General features: G+C 33.0%; 1 protein-coding gene across 1 annotated transcript in view; it reads right to left on the minus strand.

Moving 5' to 3' along the window:
- LOC139424841 (amiloride-sensitive sodium channel subunit beta-like) overlaps positions 1-16,404 on the minus strand; it is a gene marked incomplete at its 5' end in the record, with an annotated part of 38,145 nt that extends 21,741 nt beyond the window's left edge. The window contains 3 exon segments of the mRNA XM_071184102.1: positions 6,282-6,380; positions 9,919-10,082; positions 16,367-16,404. Of these exon segments, the coding sequence (XP_071040203.1) occupies positions 6,282-6,380; positions 9,919-10,082; positions 16,367-16,404 (301 nt within the window).
- Positions 16,405-20,493: the final 4,089 nt, after the last annotated feature.

The raw sequence follows: 20,493 nt of genomic DNA on the forward strand, positions 1-20,493 counted from the left end.
GTGAGTAGAATCTTTTAAGGCGGGATGTACGAAACAGGTTTGACGAGAATGATCAGAAGCAGGAACGGGTGTAAGCTTTTCCATTGTCTCCCTCAAGTGTTCAATGAAAGTAGACTCTTCAATGGGTTTTGTGGAAGGGTTAAAAAATTGGCCAGGTAGGCGTAAACCTGTGCCGTAAACCATTTCAGAACAGGAACCTTTCAAGTCATCTTTAAATGCTGATCTGATTCCTAGTAAAACGATAGGAAGAGTCTCGGTCCATCGAAGTTTGTTGTGGCACATAATACCTTGCTTTAAGGTTCTATGCAGGCGTTCGATCATACCATTTGCCATAGCATGATACGGAGTGGTACGTATTCTTTTTATTCCCAGCATGGACGATAGATTGGCAAACAATTTTGACATGAATTGTCGGCCTTGATCACTTGTTATTACAGCTGGCACTCCAAACCGGGAAATCCAATTGGTAACGAAACATTTTGCAACAGTTTCAGCAGAGATGTCAGAGATGGGTATGACTTCAGGCCATCGAGTATAGCGATCAATGCAGGTTAGTAAATAACGATAGCCTTCTGAAGGTGGGAGAGGTCCAACCAAATCAATATGGATGTGTTCGAACCTATGATCAGGTAACTTGAAACTCTGCAAAGGACTGTTAGTATGTCTTTGAACCTTCGATTTTTGACAGTCTATGCAAGAACGTGTCCAGTGTGCAATATCTCGGTTTATTGACGGCCAGATAAATCTCTGCTTGATCAGTACTTTAGTGCTATTGATACCTGGGTGTGAAAGGCCATGCAAACTGTCAAAAATAATCTTTCGATGATTGACAGGCACGTACGGTCGCACAAGGTCGCTGGACACGTCGCAGTAGAGGAAAACGTTCGGCTGAACTTCCATTTTCTATAACTGAAGTGATGAAGATGAATTTGTCAATAGGTTCTGTAGTTCCTGGTCATCCTGTTGAGCTTTTGCAATATCTTCCAGATTTGCATTAGCTATTCAAATATCGTTTATCCTAGACAGGGTATCAGCTACCACATTGTCAGCTCCAGAAACATGCTTAATGTATGTGGTGTATTGGGAAATGTAGTCGAGTTGTCGTGATTGTCTTGGCGAACAAGTATCATGCTTTTTCCTAAAAGCGTATACCAGTGGACGGTGATCTGTGAAGATAGAAAAATATTTTCCTTCGACTGAATCTCTAAAGTGTCGTATGGCAGAGTAGATGGCTAATAATTCCCTATCGTAGGTACTATACTTCTTTTCAGCTGGAGTTAATTTCCGTGAAAAGAAAGCAATAGGTCGTGTGCGCTTGTAAGACTGCGCCTAAGGAAACTTCTGAAGCATCGACTGTAATGGAGATTGGATGAGCTGAAGGAAAATATGCCAATGTGGCTGAATTGGCGAGGTCACGCTTACACTTTTCGTACGCAGATATAGCTTTATCAGTCCAATTTACCAATCTATTATCATTTTTCTTAGAATTTTTAAGAAAATCATGAAGTACAGCTTGGGTTTGTGCAGCATTAGGAATGAAACGACGATAGAAATTAAGCATTGCCAAGAATCTTCTTAAGTCGGATATTGTTTTAGGTTTTGGCAGGTTTAAAATAGTCTCAACTTTAGCCGTGAGTGCTTTAACCCCTTCAGGTGTGATTAAGCATCCCAGAAAAGAAACAGAGTCTTGGCCTAAGATACATTTAGAAGCGTTTAAAGTTAAACCGTGTTCGGCCAATCTTTGAAATACGAGTTCAAGGTGTACTTTGTGCTCTTGTTCATCGGTGGAGGCAATTAGAATGTCATCAAAATAGGGTATACAGAAATTTAAACCTGATAATACTTGATTTATAAAGCGCTGGAAAGTTTGGCCGGCATTTCGTAGTCCAAATGGCATAAATACATATTCGAATAAACCAAATGGGGTTGTAATTGCTGTCTTTGGTATATCCTCAGGGTTAACTGGAATTTGATGATACGCTCTACTTAAATCTAAACTGGAAAATATCTTCTTACCTTCAAGCATTTGAGTACAGTCCTGAATGTAGGGTACGGGATATCTGTCGGGAATAGTAACTGCATTCAATCGGCGATAGTCGCCACATGGTCGCCAGTCACCATTCGCTTTTCGGACCATATGTAAAGGACTAGACCATGGACTTTTAGACGGGCGTATAATTCCCAATGACATTAAATAAGAATATTCTTTTTTAGCTGCTTTCAGAAGTTCCGGTCGCAATCTTCCAGGTCTGGCAAACACAGGAGGGCCTGTAGTCTCAATGAAGTGTGAAACTAGAGCATTTTGTTTCTGTTTACCTAAACAGCAAGAATTTGTCAATGTTGGAAACTCCGCTAAAATTTTCTTATATTCTGTCAAAAGCTCAGACAAGGTAGTTAAATTAAAAGTAAAGTCTTGGTTTTGAACTCGGAACCCAGATGACGAAAGTTTCGTATTGGCATCAATCAAACAGTTGTGTCGAGCATCGACTAATAAATTGAAATTTGTTAAAAAGTCTATACCAATTATAGGTTGCTTAACGTCAGCAACAATAAATTTCCATCGGAATTGGCGTCTTAAGTTCAAATCTAAATCTAATAACTTTGTTCCATAGGTATGAATTTCTGTACCATTAGCAGCATACAGGTGAAGTGTAGGGTCAGCCTTACAACACAACTTATGTTTTGGAATAACGCTGACATCAGCACCTGTATCGACTAGGAATTTGATATTAGTCTTACGATCGGCCAGTAGAATTCTGTCAATCTGGCGATTGTTTCGGCCGTTAGGCAACCGCCTTTTTAGTTTTCCGAATGTTTAGTTACGTCCCTGGTTACAGTTCGAAATTTGCATGGACTCTTGCATTTTCTTGCTGAGGCTCCGAAATTGGTGTGGTAGAAACAAAATTCATTAGAAGGTTCAACATATTGGCGTCTGAACGGAGAACGTCCGTTGCGTGACATTTGGCGATTAAAAGATGGACTTCTAGACCTATGAAAATTTTGACGATTATGTACTATTTCCATCAAGTTAGCAACTTGTTTAGACAACTCTGAAATTTGATGTTCCAAACTTGGATGTTTCGGTGTAGGGTCTGGCGCTGTAGTAGAGTTGACTGAAGTTTGAGGAACAAACTCTAGAATTCGGTCAGCCATAGTTGCCAAGTTATTTAACTGTTCACTAGAAGCAACCAACACTAATTTTATATTAGCTGGTAGTCTATCAAGCCACAGTGATTTTAGTAAATCATCGCTGAAATGCTTTCCTGCTAAATCTCGCATTCTTTTTAACAGTAAAGATGGGCGCTGGTCGCCAAGTTCAACACCTTGTAATAAAGTTCGTAATTTTGAAGTTTCGGTTTCAGCATAGATTTCTATGAGTCGTGTCTTCAAAACGGAATATTGATTACTTCCAGGTGGACTGATAATCAGGTCTTGGATGGAATCCAAAATATGAGATTCAATGGCGGCAACGACATGATTAAATTTTGTGTCTTCTCTTGTAATGCCAGAAATTTCAAATTGGGCTTCGATTTGGGCAAACCACAATTTAGGATTATTCTTCCAAAAAGGTGGAGGTTTGACTGCTATTCGTGATATTTCCGACACTGGTACTGCTTCTGAACTATTATCTTCCGGCAATGGCATATTTTACAGTATTCTGGAAATTTCAATGGAAAATGTTAATGTTGTACAATTGCATATGAGAAGAATTCAATCCACAAACTGGAATAGAGGCGATAAATCCACAAAAAACCGGGTCACCACTTATCTTTGGCGAGAAAACGGCTGCGTTATTTATGAGTCTGCGTGTTCAGTTGAGTCTGTCACCAAAGATAAATAATTTGGAGAAATGCTAAATTTAAACATAATTTTAATGAAAACTTAACAAAATTAAAACCATAGAAGAATAATTGACCAAGTAAAAGCTGAAGAAAAACGTAAGGCAGGTTACCGAAAAAAGAGATAAGTAAAGTAAAGAAAAGTAGAGAAAAAGAACAAAGTATCGCAATGGTTTCGATGGTAACGAAGTTTGAGATGACCACGATTTATTTCTTGAACTTCAGTTCAGTTCAAATAGATAACAAAAATTACTTTGAGCGTAGATTGCATATTTTAGGTTCGCCAGAGCATGAACTTTTAGAATCAAGTACGATGATTTCGCCACAATATCATTCATAAAAACAACGATTTTTTGCATCTAAGGTTAATTTTAAAAAATATCTTCTTTAGAAAAGCTTAATTGCATAGTTGGTATGGTTAGTACATTGGTTAATACATTGCATATCTCCCATATAGTAAACTACTGTCCGTACAACGATGTGGTATGCCAAGTATCGTAATATCGAGCTTATCTACTCTCAGCAAGCAATGCTCTACGAATTCCGGCACACATGAAGAAAGTGACAGACGAAATTCTTCCAAGCTCGTTGCTTCAGAATGACGCTTCGAAAAATTTGGCCTATTATGGTTCCGATTTGAAAATGCAGTTTTGGTGCTTAGTATAATTCCAGCCCAAACGATCAATCCTAAACCACCGTAATGGTTACGATTGGTGGTCATGGGTAATCCATGTAGAATTCCAACGTGAATCAGACTGCAAGCTAAACCTGGATTCCTCGGAGAACAACCCATTGTAACCACCTCCAGACTGATTGCTGTGAACAGTGAGTTCCCGAGAGTAAAACAGATATGACAGACATTTTATTCCAATATTTCTCTAATGTTTGAACACGGATTGCCTTGATGCTGTAGTACCCGTGATTACTTGGATGCGGTGCTCTCATTCGGCTATAAATTTGACATTGACACTCAGTGGTGGCATGTACTGTAACGTCTGCTGACATTTCCATCTTAATATGAAACGCCTAGCCTAGAGATGAAATGTCGGGCAATTTCACGAACACAGAAACCGTCCACCGTGTCATAAACTATTTGGTTATGACACTGAATGACTTACAGAAAACTTGCGAACAAATTTACTTATTTGCAACCATACCTTATGAACTCCTCTCTTACATTTTCGTCATTGTGACGTACTATCGGCGTCATCTGTTGGTTCCCTGTAATTTGCCTCGTAATTTTGAAGATCTGCGTGATAAATGTACAGGAGAAATTTTTACTTTACAATTAACTTTTCGTGGGATTCTAAAGTATTCTTAAGTTATGGACATGAGTACAGATCGTAATCCACAGATCGTAATTTTGACCTAAACTAGAAAACAATCAATCTCCAATTCATAACCTCCAGATGTATTGATTTGCTATGGGAACATGGGAGGCTTTGTGACTAGACAGATTTAATGTGCACCAGTTACCATTTACCACACAAGGAGTCCATGACTTGCGAGGATGGCCAATCAAGTTATCCCTTCCGCTATAATAATTCTTTGCCTCTTTGACAATTGTACAAATTCCTACAAATTACGATAAACATATAATATTTTAATAATCTTGTAGTTAGACATAGCATAGATGTTTTGCTGTATGATCATAATATTTTTTGACTTAGTATCCTTGCTTCTTTAGAAAAACAGACACGTCTGCTGTTTGTTTCAATTGAAAATTTGATAAGAATTTCTCGTGTAAGCATCATTCATGTTTTGATAATTTGCTGTGAACGAAATCTCTTCAGGGCAATCTTTTCAGGAATCCACAGTTGTAAGAGCATTCAAAACCTTGCCCTTCTTTATGTGGTAGCTAATATACCATGGCAGTATAAAGCAAGAAATTGAAAAAATTATGTTTTCCGGGTTTTTCTAGTGTACTTAGAAATTATAAATAAATTTACATTTATTTCCTTTTCTTAAATCCTTAATAGAAACATAAGAAACTATAGCAAGCGAAATGCACAGTTGTAAGTGGATGTGGTGGTTCATTAGCCGCAAAAGTAAATGGCAAGAAATTTGAAAAAATGTATACAATTCCTGTTTTTCGAGCTCATGAGAAATTAGTAATTAGAAATCATAGAGTTAATAACGATACTTTAATGTATTTCATTTTTTTTAAACTATTAAATATGCATTAGAAGCTACAACATGACAATTGCACAATTTTAATTGACATTGAAAAGTTTTCACATTTCTCAGTCTTTATGAGTTTTAAGTATCATGCGCGAGGCATCAACCCATTTTCAATATTCTTTTGCCAATTTCTTCCTTTTAAATAAAGCATCTATTCTAAACTCAAAATAACTTGAAAATAAAGTTAATCACTATAGCGGTTTTCTCCCAGCTCTAATATGTATATGGCTAGAAAAGAAGATACTTATTATTTTTACTTACTGCATTATTCATTGGTCCCCTGCCTCCTCTTTCTTTCCACCTGGATATGTAATCAATGCAATTAGTGTCATATGGATATGGAAGAAGTTTCTTCACCACCTGTAAACAGAGCAAAGAAAAATTAAAACCATTCTATGAATGGGAATTGTATCTCTGGCTTCACCTTTGTCTTTCTCAACTGGTACAAAAATTGATAAAATATGTTAAAGCATCTGTACACACAATCATTTGAAATAAATCACAAAATTCAATGTAAAATAAGTGCATTGTTCCAAAATATAGAAATGTAAGAGTTGAAGCCTTAAGCCCAATGTCACATTTACACTTAATGTAAAGTGACAATCTAATCTTTAACTTAACCTAAGCCGTTAATTTTTCTTTAAACCTTTTTCCTTCTTTTCCCCTCCAATATAGCAATTATATTTACTTTAACTTTCTTGTTGATCTCCCTCATGGTCAACCCGGTCATCGCACTTCCTGTGGGGAAGAATAAACTCCTCTTTCTTTTTTACTTCTTTTATTTTTTAGGGATGCTTACCAACCAATCTCTTTCCTTTAATTTTTCAAACTCTCCTCCTCTTTAGATTTAATTGGCTGTAACTTTCCTGGTCCTACACCAGTTAACGAATTTTTTAAGTCACTTTTGATACATTCTCTCTCTAACCTCCTTGCTTGTTACTTTTTTTTCTCCGAGATGCGGACTTCAGTCCGTATCGAGGAAATTAATTCTTTTCCCAACATCCCAATTTTTTTTAACCTAAAATATCAATGTCGAATCTCTAAAATCTTTATAATTTTCAATAATTTAATGTTCTTCATATCAACCCTTTCGTATCTTTAAATTTTCTTCGTAAATCAGTAATTTCTGTAAGTTAAATGATTTTGTATTTTTCTTATCACTCTTCAAATTCACCTTTGATTGCGAACCTTTTTATAACCTTTTCTAATTTAATTTTTGTTACTCATTTCTCCGCAAAAACCTTGTCATTAGTGAGATAATATCTCTAAATTAATATTTAACTATTTTTTTTGTGTGTGCTTTCGTGATTTAAAAGAAATAATAAAAATAAATTCAGTTGCTGTTATGTGAATCTTCAATTCGTTGTTTCATCAATTTCTCCTGTATGTGGTGAGTACCTCTTTATTGTTATGGGCATTTACTTAACTCTCTTTGGAAACATTATATTGACTAAATTACATTGAATGATATATTTATGTCTGGATATAGCATGCCATTATCGTATTTATCTTTAACCTTTAATTTATTTTAGTTTCGCCCTTATTCCAAAATTTTGTGATACCTATTTATCCAATTTGTTCAAACCTCACACTTTGTGACCCTTTGCACCTAATGGGTTATTGTTATACCACGATAGCATTGTACTACCACTTTCCTTAACGATCACGTTCCCCTTAATTTAATTACCTTTTATACTATTTTCGGTCTTAATTTGATTATTAAAAAATCAATCATTTAACTATTTCTATCATGGCTATATCCAAATGCAAGTACTTTACCAAATAATTTCAGCCTATCCATTTTTAATACATAAATAACTTTACTTTATTCGCACCAACAAATTATTTTTTTAATTAAACTGTAACACCCAAGAAATTCATTTGTTGGAAATGAATGAGTTGTCGTCAGAGTCGAACGAAACATGCAATATGCGAGCAGTAAGCAAGGACCACAATCTTGTCCATGAGCTGAAGAGGCCTGCCCACACCAAACAGTGAATCCAAGATCCTCAGCGCCAACTCGTCTGTAGCCAATTACTGGGCCGCGAATCCAACACCGCTTTAGACTCTTGTTTGGTGAATCACCTGATGGCTGTTAACGTTTTTCTGGTAAACAACTCGTTTAGAATTTTTTAAAGAAACCTTCCTCCTCTCAATTTTAGTAATATGATTTGGAATGCTCAGTTACAAGTCAATATGTTTTCAAAGTAAATTGGGAATTGTATCTTTCTAAAGCTATAAACATTAAGTTACTGTTAGTAAACATTTTAGCTGTTCTTCTTTATAAGTAAAAGTTTAATGTATTGCATAGAATAAAAATTTTAGCAATCTAATATTTTTTTTCTCTCGTTAATTTTAAATCTAACTTGTGATCAGAATTTTATTATTTTTAAATGTATGCAAATCGAGCAATTACTTTTTTATAGGAAATATTTTGTTTGTTTTAATCATTTTCAATAAAATTACAATTTTTTTTTAACTATGTATTTATGTTCCTTTGCAAATGTAAAACATTGCTAGTTTTTTTCCCTACGTTGCATTCATTTTTTATCAAAGAATATTCAAAAATATTTGTGGCAAAAATGTGTAGATTTTGTTGGATACTTTTCTACTGTGAGATGTTGAAGTCACCGAATGACGGCTAAATCAATTAACTAAGAATTTTGCTACGGTAAATCCCTTTTTAACCCTAAGTTTTTCCATTTTTATTAAAAAAAATTATATTTCTAAAAAAATAAATATCTTTTTTTCAAGTTTTTAAAGGATTTGAAACGCCTCTACATTGGAAAATCACAACCGAGCAAGCATCAGATTAGCAGCCACCTGTCAAGTAGCCCTCCGGATGGAAGGCCTAGAACCAGTTTCAATAAAACCAATTACAAAAAAAAATTTAAAATAATAATTAAAATAAAAAATAATAAAAGGTGCAGCATATTGGAGAATGCTACAATTGGCTTGCAATCACAGTTGGATTCTAGGACCTGCCTAGTTGAAATTTATTTTTCCTTGAATTCTATCTATTGCTCGTTGGTATATGGACAGGACTTCTTCAAAGCACTCTGTTTAACTTCCAAGCGTTATCCAAACTTCATGATTGTTTCATGGTAGTTAACGCATTTGATCATCTCTTTGCATGTCTTGGCGTGATATCCGATCTCGTTACAATGGAAGCATTAGGTTTTATTGCAACTGGTTATTCTGATAGTCCTTCCCCATGTGCCCTAAATGATTATATCGATAACATCTCAGTGCTCTTTGGTACTCTTTGACGCCGTGGCTTCTTCAGCCAAGGTTTAGTTTTACACTTTTAATGATTTTCTCTAAAAGACTTCGGCTCAGGTGTCGTAACTCATTGGACAAGTTTTTGCGTTTTGATTAGGAAAAAAAACCTCGAATTTTTTTCCCCTGAGATCTTTATTACTGTGCCTCACGAAATAATCAAGGTTTTCTTTTATTAAGACCTCTTCAACTTACAGTTTTTCACATTTTTAAATTTTTCAACGAAGTACGTAGATAATTATTTTATAACTTATGAAGTTTTCAGATCATGATTTTTTTCTTACTTATCAGTAAATTTTAAGTCTTTCAAAAGTTCGAGCGGCTGACTATAAATCAAAAACGAAAATTAGTATTTTTGGGCCCCCTGTGGTAGAAAATATAGCAGTAAGCATGTAATTTGGATCGATTGCTTTGATTGCCATTTGAAATAATTCTGAAAAAAAATTATTAAACTTAGTTTAATTTATTATATTTATGAACTTAGTTCAGTTTATTGCACTATATCGTAGTATTGATAAATGCCGATTAAAGGTAAGATAATATTTACCTAATGCGAAGAGCATACCTTCAGATAGTTAATGGCATAAAAGTATGAGTTTTAAAGTATAAATAGAGTTACCTTCTTTAAATGAAAAGTATGTCGTTGTGTTTTCAAAGATAAAGTGAAGCCTTCAATGTGAGGATTGACAATGCGGTACGGATTGTGAATGGATATTAACCCTTCAGGAGGATGATGAAAATACATATATTCCCTTTCATCAATGGATATATTGAGAACTATAGCTGAAATAATTGAATGAAATATAATAAATAGCAAACGAACAGTAATATGCTTATTTAATTTTTAAAGCATAACTTATCAAACTAGGTAAAACACAAAACAAAAAGCTTAATGTAATTTATTACTGTTAAATGATATTATTTTCCATTCATTTTTTTGTTGTTCATGTATTATTTTTCTTTTACTTGAAAACCATCAGGCACTTTAAAAAATCTTATATATTTGAAAGATACTTGGAACTACAATGAGCATTTTAAAATGCATAGGTTGTTCTCTAATTTACCATTCTCTTATACATTCTTAAGATTCGTGTAAGAGCGAAGGAAATTTATGGCCATTAGGATTTGTTTGCTAATACACGCATGAAATATCGAGGAAAGAGGAAGAAAGTAAATGGTTACAAACTCTTACCAATATTTCACATCTGCCCGTTGTTCAATGCCATCATTTATGAAAACATCTCAACCCCAGTTTTTAAAACTAATGTAGCATTTTTAGGGACGAAGTAGCAAAAGTTGAAATACATCAAAAACTACGCATCACATCAAAAATACATCCAAGTATCAAATTTTTAGCTTGAATAAGAATTTATTTAAAAAAAAATGTGTCACCATATAAAAAAAAAAGGATTGAGCTATAGCTACGATGCAATTCCCTATTCACTCTCTTTCCCATGGCTACCGACTAGAAATAGACATTCTCAAAAAGGGCTCAAAGACTCATGTGCACACATAAATATTATTACGGAAAAAGATGTCACAGTTGATGCCAGGATATCAGGCAAGACTTTCAAAAACTAAAAGATTCAGAAATATATATTTTTTTGGAAACAGTATGCAATCATTCTGATTGGATTTTAAAAATGGGAACTGAGTTTCACGCACACACATAAATATTCTAAGAGAAAAGGATAGAGTTATTGTCAAAACATCACAATAATTATGTCCTTCAAACTTCAAAAACTAAAAGCGTGAGAATAAAGTATATTTTTAGTTAAAGTTGTTTCAATAAACAGTAGGGAGAAAAACAGTACACCGTGAATAACTTTCATTCTAATGATCTGTGTTTCATGCACTCTAACTCAACTGTTAATAGCTTGAAAGCCTTACCGAAAATATGATAATTAATTAATTTAAACGAAGTACCGGATATTAATTTTGTTGAATTTTTAAACAACAAAAAAAAAGACTTATTTTGACAAAAATAAATAAGTATTCCAGTGCTAGTATGAATTGAAGCACCATACAGTACTCCAACCATTTACCACTTCTTAAATTCATGGGTATTATCAAAAGTTGAGCACTTTTGTGCACTCTAGGTGAAAATATGTGAATTGAGAAAGACAGATTTTAAGACGAAACTTTGAATAAATAACTTCGAACTAAATGCACGGGTTTGCAAACGGCTCCAATTCAGAAAATGGTTATGTTGTTTTCTGTTTTCTGTGAGTAGGTTTCAGTATTTTTTGCAGTAATTTTGGAAACTTTTGAGTGTTCCGAATGTTTGCGCAAAAGTCCTCACTACATTACATGATATAACCTGAATTTTGTTAGGAAATTTGTTAGGAAAGGACCTTTAGACTGCTTTGTGTAAAAATACTTCTCTTTTAATTTTTCCTATTTTTTCAAATGTTCTGTTTTCCTAAAGTTTAATTTTTCTTACAGTTCTATATTTTTCAAATATGGATGGTCATTCATTTCGACACGATTAACAAGTCTACAAAATAAGCTTACATGAAATTATAATAATTAATTTTATAAACATAGTAAGCTTTGTCTTTTGAAGAATATCAAGTTTAAGTACAATGGATCAGTGTCAAACTATCATTGACTTATCGTCTATAAAAAGGAAACTCTTATAAATCAAGTAGTTTTGCTTCAAAATAATGCCTATTCAGATCACCTAAGAAGTAAATAGTCAAGTCATCAATTATTCGATAAAATTTAGCATTAAAATTGAACATCATTGATGGGTAATGCTGACATTGTTGGACAATGCTGATGCTGGCTATGTTATCAATGGTACGGATTTTATAGATTTTTCGATACAATTCACGTTCGAAAAACTAATAAGTGCTTAACTTTCTAAGAGGTTCTTATTACTTGGAATTGCATGAATTTCTAACTTCTGTTCATCGGAAACCATTTGCGGTTTCAGTTGCCACTCATAACATAAACAATACCTTAAACGAAAGATAGCTGCTTTACTTACACTTGTTTACCACACTTCTTAAATTTGTTCTAATAGTTGTCTCCTCAATGAAGAGCTCTTTTACCTAAAATTTATCGCTACAGACCGTGGTTTTATTTCTAATATGATTGATTTTATCTTTAGAATATCGCAATCCATTAAACTCTCTAATTCGACTAAACTGACTGTTTTTCCTTACTATCCTAATACTATTGCCCAAATTACTAAAATTTTGACTTCATTTATGTTTAAAAAAGTAGTTTTTGTGCCTGTAAGCAAACTAAATTTTGCTAACTTGAAAGACTCTATTGCAGATATTGATAACTGGCAAATTCATTAAATTTCGTGTTAATGTATGGATTGGAACAACTAATCCCACCCTGAAACTTCGACTTCAACACAAAGGAAATGTCCAAAATCACACTATTAATTGATATTTCACTCCACCTTATAGTTGGAAGTCTAATCACGGGTTTAAGTTTTCTTCCGCCAAAATTTCTTCCATTCAATATTGCTCTTTATAAACAGAACTAGATCCCTGAGAATCATTTCATGTTCTGAAAAATTCAAATAATTCAGTTAATGAACTTTTTAATATTCCTCAGTTTCCCAACATTTGGAAAACAATTCCAGTTCAATCTCCTTCATACTGATGGGGATCACAACCAACTTTTAATCTTATTTCCTTTCTTTTATTAACTTCCTCAAATCTGTGCCTCTGTCTCTATTGATTAAACCACCTTGCACGTGTCTGTTTCTTTGTTTCTCTGCAGACCCGCAATGGACTTATTGTAAATACACGGTTCTAGTAGAGCAAACAAATCAAGCATCACTGGCTGGGGTCAGTAAGCAGGTGGATGACCAATTTGATCGGCCCTGAATAGGGACCAAGGGTGTGTGGTATTTGTTCTTCTTTTAAACTGTTCTACCGTAAAGTGCTTGAAATCGAGTGCAGGTCACCAGGCTACCAAAGCAGGGGATCCCCCTTGCAGAGGATCAAAATTGCGATGGCATGTCTTCAGATAATCCTCAGGGATGTTTCCCAGACCGTCGCCAGTAGCTCATTGTGCAACTCTAAAGCGACGTAAATAATGTACCTACCTTTTTTCTCTTCTATCATTTGGGCTTTTGGCACTGAGGAAGGTTCTAGTTCGTGGAACCGAAACTATTGTATGATTACGACTATTATTGTACAGTAGAGCGACGATTATCCGAACTGCTTGGGACTGAACATGGTTCGGATAATGAAAAGTTCTAATAATTGGAAAGTTGGTTAAAATGTAGTTTAAATGATTATTATTTATGCACTAACTTCCTATTCACACTTTCTCTAGGCTTAGGACTGGCAGTACTATCTGAAATAGCTCAGGCGTGTTTAAAGCTTTATTATTTTTCTTAAATTTTTAAATATTTTTTTTTCATTTTGAATTATTTTTATCATATTTCTGCTTTTTATAATTTTTTTTATATCAATACTGATTTTACCACGTTTTTTTTATTTTCCATAGCAAAAGAAATCCAGCAAAGACTTTTGTTTCAAAGAAGATGCTCTTTTTTGAGCAGCAGCTATCAACTTAACTGGATCAACATTATTTTGACGTTTTAGCCAATTCATTGCAATATCTAGTGAATTTCATGCTTCGATATGAGAAGGTCCACTATCTTGAATTTGATCACCTACTTCTTCCTCTTTGTCTGTGGAGTTCCGATTCTCATTCAAAATTTCATTATCATTTAAAATTTTAAATCCTGGGTCGTTTTTAGTGTCTCGACAGCTGTCATTTATTTCTTTTGCTGTATAACATAGCATCTTTTCATCAGAAAGATTTACTGGTTCAGAAACTTCAGTTTCGTTAATTTTTTTGTTAAGAATTTTATACCGGGATTTAAGATTTTAATCTCTAATCATTAACCATAAGTGACAAGCACCCATCCCCCAATTGTAAAACTTCAGCACATATCTATTCATAAACTCCTTCCTCATTCCAACCATTGTAGACTGACAAAATGAAATTCGCATTCTTGGAAGATAATTTTCAGTTGAAGAGGGCTGAAGTGGTATGTAGGTTTAACTGTATAACAATTCATGTGTGTATGGCTACTATAAGAAAACTGCTAAAAAAGGTTGTAAATTAAATATGGTCTTCAGATGTAGTGGATATTATTTATTCTTCTCAATTTAGAAAAATTGTCGATAAGCTAAAAAGTATTATAAACTTAAGAAAAAAAAGACGAATTCGGACATGGTTTGGATAATTGGACGTTCGGATAATCGGCGTTCTACTGTACTTTTAATTGTGCTTTGCTTAGGTTTTTTTTAAAATTTAATTACTTATTTTTTCGTTTTAAATTTACAATGTACGATGGATACTCTGTCCTTTATAGAAATTATTAATCGCTTTACTGTTATGCCCGATCACCATTCTGGAGCCGTGAAGGGGACCTTTTTGATTGGCCAAAACACCGCTAGGGCAGTGTATTTTTCTAACAAAAACCCACTGATTTTTATCGACTTTTGACCTTTTTTAGTGTGTCTAATAGAAGTCTTAAGCAATCTTGGAAATATTGGGCTGATTTCAAAGACATCGTTTTTCATTTAGGCAAGAAATTTACGAACATACCCGATTTCATAATGAAATAAAAGCGAGATGGGTGACTGACTCATAACTGAAAATAATTCATTCTATGTTTAAAATTACTGCGTACCGAAGTTAAACTTTGGAAAAAAATGAAAGTATTCAAGGAATATATGTTTTCTTTCTTCTCCAGGGAAATGTTCTTTCCCGTTCTATACCTTCTTTAGAAAAACTTTGAGTAAAAATGCTTTATTTTTACTGTAATTAAAAATTATCAAAAATTAATACCAATGATACTTTTAACAGTTCTGTTTTGAATTTATGAACCAGAAAATCAAATCAGTCAGTTTTTATATAAGAGGTTAGTAACTTAATCTCTACGGCGAGACGTATAGGTATTTTCAGGGTGGAGACAACCAGGGTGGAAAAGCTGAAACTATTTTGTCATCTGTTTATTTGTAAACAAAGTAATAATAATTTGATTTATTTATTTCATTATTAATTTATTTACGTGAGAATAAAAATTACATCATTACAATTTGAACTAACATTGATTACATAAGTTAGAATTAAAGTCTGTCAACCAGTTTTTAAGTTTCTTTCCATTTTGATTCTGTTGGCTTTTCATGCAATGCAGTTATGACTCAGGCGTCAATTTAATGCAATTATGACTCAGGTCAGAGGTTAAAATAGTGTTTGCTCTAATTGATGTTTAAGGTGAGGTTCTCGAATCAATAAGATTGAGTTTTAATATTATATCAAATATCAATAGTTATTATACATTATTCGATAATATAGTAAAAAAAAATATTTTGATTATGAGATCAAAAGTTATTGAAAGCGTACAAAAAGTTTTTGGTCCATGGTACACTTTTTTAAAATCCTAACCTCTTCATGCGAGCTAATTTTTTCCCTAGACATATCTATAAACTTTTCCCTAGATAGAATCAGCAGAACTCTTGAAAATAGCTATTATTTCCCCGAACTTTCTTTAACATTGTTTATTTAAAAATTATGGGCTCAAAGGAACTGGTTATTTTATAGTCATTCTTAAGAGTTTAAATTTTCTTCAATTTTCTTCACTTAAATTTTTTTCTAACTTCAGAAAAACTAAAATCTTTCTTTAAAAAATTACCTAGAAAAGTAAAAATTTACTTTAAAGACATTTAAACTACAATTCAAAGCAGCTAGTTTACTTTATGTCTTAAAAACTGCAGTCTTCGTATAGAAAAGTCTTTTAATTGCCATTTTTAAAGCTTTTCTGAACAATATTTTGGCTGGTAATACAGGCTGGTATGATTTCATAACATTCTATTTAAAAGACATTTTCTCTAACATGAATTAATCTTATTTAATTTAGAATCTTCATCTCCAATTATTAACTAAGTTAATTTTCATTTTAAAAAAGGTAATTTGTAGTTTATTATTAAAACTTTTTGTTATGCCTAGTGGGAAATAGCTTTAAAATGTTTGGTAAACAAAATTTCATGATACGAGGAAAGAAAAAATGTATATCTTACTCCCACTCGAAGTCACTACACTTGGCTTTGCATTTGGTCTATTCAAAGTCCAACAGCCACTCAATAAACCAGAGTCAGTTGGTGTGGAAACACTTGACTTCTTGAAGTATGACAGGCTGGAAAGAAAAAATAAATTCGATGAAAAAAAGTACTAATAACACATTGTATTTTAGTACTCGTATGCATATAATATATTCAATTATTCCAAAATATGTATTCTATTAAAATTTATTAAATTTTCTACGTGAAACAGTTCAAAATGGTAACATTAAATTTTTTGATCTTTATAGATTCTTCTTTCTTTATCGAATTTTTTTGAAAAATTGAGTTATCCAAATTTGACGTTTAAAGCATTTCACAGGTGGTAAAGAAAAGGAATATTCTTGCGGGGGAAGTGTCAAGCAGTCATTTCAATGAAGGGCCCCCTCATCGAAGCATTTGTTTAATTTAAATAGGCAATACAATGAGAATTTAGAGCCCTATTCTATTCTTATGGTCGAAGTTGATCCTCGATTCCTGTCAAAAAATTGCAACATTCGCTGACGATTGTCTGGAAATTAAGGTACGGTATCGCCGGTGTGATCTCCTAACTTTGAGCTTTTGCGGTGAGATCCTAACTTTGAGCTTTTGCGGTGAGAAAACAATTGCAACACTTGCTCCTGTTTGAGAGTAATTTCGAGGTTAAAGAGTAACTTGATGTAAAAATTGGATAGGCTTTCACAAGAGCCAGCATTTTTCGAATAGCACCATGCTTTGAGAGAACTGTAATCCAAGCTAGATTCACTATACATTATAGTAACGTAAGTGCAAATGCAACTCTTTCTCCCTCCTGGATAATCATTTAGAAGCTAGGGTGCGACTTACTCCAAAAATGAGATACACTACTCAAGTACTTCCTGTTTAGAATGCCCCATCATGATGAGAATCATAACTCAAAGACTCATTATTATTATGGTATCAAAAAGTAGATTTTAGGTCAAATCTGTACATTGAGATTTACTGACTGTCAACCGCGACTTTTGAATAATAATTGCAGTCATAGATGGGCATTTGTCGTTCAGAATAATGAATAAAGAATGATGAATAATTATTCAAAATCTTCCTGAAAAATGAATAAAGATTTATTCATTAGTCAGAAATATTTTGAATAAAGAATAAATCGCTCATTATTCTTTATTCTATAGTCAAGAATAACTGAATAATTTCACGGGTCAACAAAAGTGGCCACGGAATACTCTATGATTATGACAACTACAAATAAAACATGCATGGTAATAAACTACTTGTAATTATTTCAAAAGTTACAAGTAACGATTTCAGATTAAAAGTGATTATGACTACCTGTAATCACAACAAGACGCGATAACAGGTTACAAGTGACTGAAATCTTTTATTTTAAACGATCAATGCAATCAATATGTACTATTATACGTAGTAATTTTTACCAAATCTAACGAATGATTGAATATAATTATTATAACACCATTACTTATTATAAATAATACGTTGGACAATGCGCTATTACCCAACACATTATTCACTATAACACTAGGGTATGTGTAATAAACAAAAATGATTACCAATGTGTACGTAGACTTCTATGTTGATTGAAGACACCAAGTAAAAAGTATTAAGCAAAAGTAATACAAGTAAAAGGTATCAAAAGAAATATAACAAGGAAATAATGTAATAATAAAAATAATTGGTTGGAAAAATCATTATGTAAAATTGAATAGTTAATATAACTGTATTTTTCGTTATATAGTTTATTTTGATTTTCAAATGGAGAGAATCGACAAAAAATTTTGAAAAATGATGCATGTTTAAAAAATTATATGAAATCAATGAGACAAAAATAAGACAGTTATATTTATCAATCAGAAAAGGATAAAATAAAGGCATAACATAAGAAATCAGAGAATTAAAGTGCAGTAATCATATTAAAAGAAGAATCAAAGTCAACGTACACAAAATGGCGAAAGTTAATATAGCGAAAACCTATAACATTGATATCTCAATAACAAAATTAATGTCTATAAATAAATAGCCATTAGATCCGAAAATTATGAAATTGAAAAAAAAAATGCATTTACAAAAGAAAATAAATAATGAATGAAGTTATTAAAATTAAAGAAAGCAAAATTAAAATTAGCGATAAGAAGAAATGTAAAAATAGCATTGAGAAAATGGCGGTCGTGTACCATAAGCCTAAATAATGGAACATCAGAAATTAATCGCTTAAATAAGAAAAAAATAGCCCCATCAGAGGCCGGAAAAGACTCACCAGGAATGCCTAGGAGGGTTACATATTATAATTTATAGAAATATCCAATGAAAAATTATTGGGTTTTTAAATGGAAATTTTTAGGCTACTTCAAAAGAAATGTTACTGTTGTAGAGACAAAACTGTTCTCTGCTCCACCGACTCTATAAGCAGCCCCAAATTACACAAATAATCCGCAGTAATAGGCTGAGATGGCTGGGTCATCCATGGAGAAGCCCAGAAAATAGCGCCATGAGAATCGTCACCTTTAAGAACCACGAGGGGTCACATCCTAGAGGCACATCCCTTACTAGATGGCTCAACGACATCGAAAATGACCTGAAAACCCTAAAGATCAAAAATTGAAAGGGAGTTGCCATAGATAGGAGGCGCTGTCATTTGTTTGCTGTTGAGGACGCCAAGGCTTGCAAGGAGCTGTTGTTCTGACAAAGAAGAAGAAGAAAAAGAAGAAGAAGCGTAAATTTTTGCAACTACAACTGCGTCTGTTTTGATTTGAGTCTTTTTTTTTATTCAGATATCTTTGATTACACTTAGGGGCCATAGGATTCTCACTAAAATATAAACGGAATTTTTTTTAAATTCCTCTTTTATTCTCTTTTAGTTTTAATTCTTCTTTCTGACTTTGATGGGGATATCTCTCCTTTCTTTTTATGAGTTATATTCGTACCTGCTATATCTAGTATTATGAGAATGCACTTAAATTATTTTTCGATGTAAAATATAAATCACCAGCCTTACCGCAAATCAAAGGTGCAAACTAATTTCTTTCCTGTTTTATGTGCGTCAAGGTTTCCAAATCGATAATAATTTATCAGTAACTGGTATAATTTATAACTCACTGGTAACATTTATTACTAATTGTTAGCTCTTTTAATGTTTAAAAATTTGAAAAGTTTCCCAGTTTACAGTAAAAATGAACTAAAACACGTGATGCATGAGTTCTATTCGGCAAACGTTTTGAAGCGTTTCGGCAAACATGCTAAAGGGGCTGTTTCAAACACTTTGAAAATTATATATTTTATTTTATGTTCTCATTTTTAATGTAAATTAAAATATTTGCAGCTTTCTTTCCCAGTAAACTTGATGAATTGCCTCTTCCTCAGGTGCTTTTTTTAATATTGAAGTCTGTTTTTAGGAAAAAATAAGTTTCTTTGAGATTCGGCAGAGTTAATGTTTCAAACGCTGTGTTCTCAACTGAAATTGTATTTGAGTTTTTCGAAATCGTTACATTATTTGGTCGCATTCTCTTTTATTAACTTCTCTAATCTATTAATCTCTAAATTTATCCTCTCTAATTCCTAAAGTGATTCTTTCTCAAGTTCAGTTTTTAAAAAAATTTATTTACTTACGATCTGACAGGGATTCTTCATCAATCCGAGATCTATTTTTGCGTTTTCTGATTCTAAAGTAGCATTTCGTAATTCTAACTCCATGTTTTTTTTTTTCTAATTTCCTTTAATAATGTCCTTCTTTTCGTCTATTAATTTATGAATTTGGCATTACTCTCGCAATTTTTTTTTCATAAGTAGGATTTACTACGATCGCTGTTTTCAAAACATGAAATCTTAAGATTCTCAACAGCTAATTCAGCGGCAATAAATTGTAAGTCTGCCTTCCTTACTTTTAGCATGGTGAGCCATTTTTTACAATAATATGAAAACAGTCCCAAACAGGGTTATTCACATGATTTTTCTTAGGAAATCAGTTCGTTTCTTAGCACCTAGTGCACCAAAGTGATGAGCATTACAGTATTTTAAGCAGATGTATTAATTAACATTTAAAAACAATATTTTAAGTAATAAGCAAAATGAAAGGGCTCTCAGCAGCATAATATATATATATA

Source organism: Parasteatoda tepidariorum, chromosome 8 (assembly GCF_043381705.1).
Source record: "Parasteatoda tepidariorum isolate YZ-2023 chromosome 8, CAS_Ptep_4.0, whole genome shotgun sequence".
In the NCBI taxonomy this organism is placed as follows: Eukaryota; Metazoa; Arthropoda; class Arachnida; order Araneae; family Theridiidae; genus Parasteatoda; species Parasteatoda tepidariorum.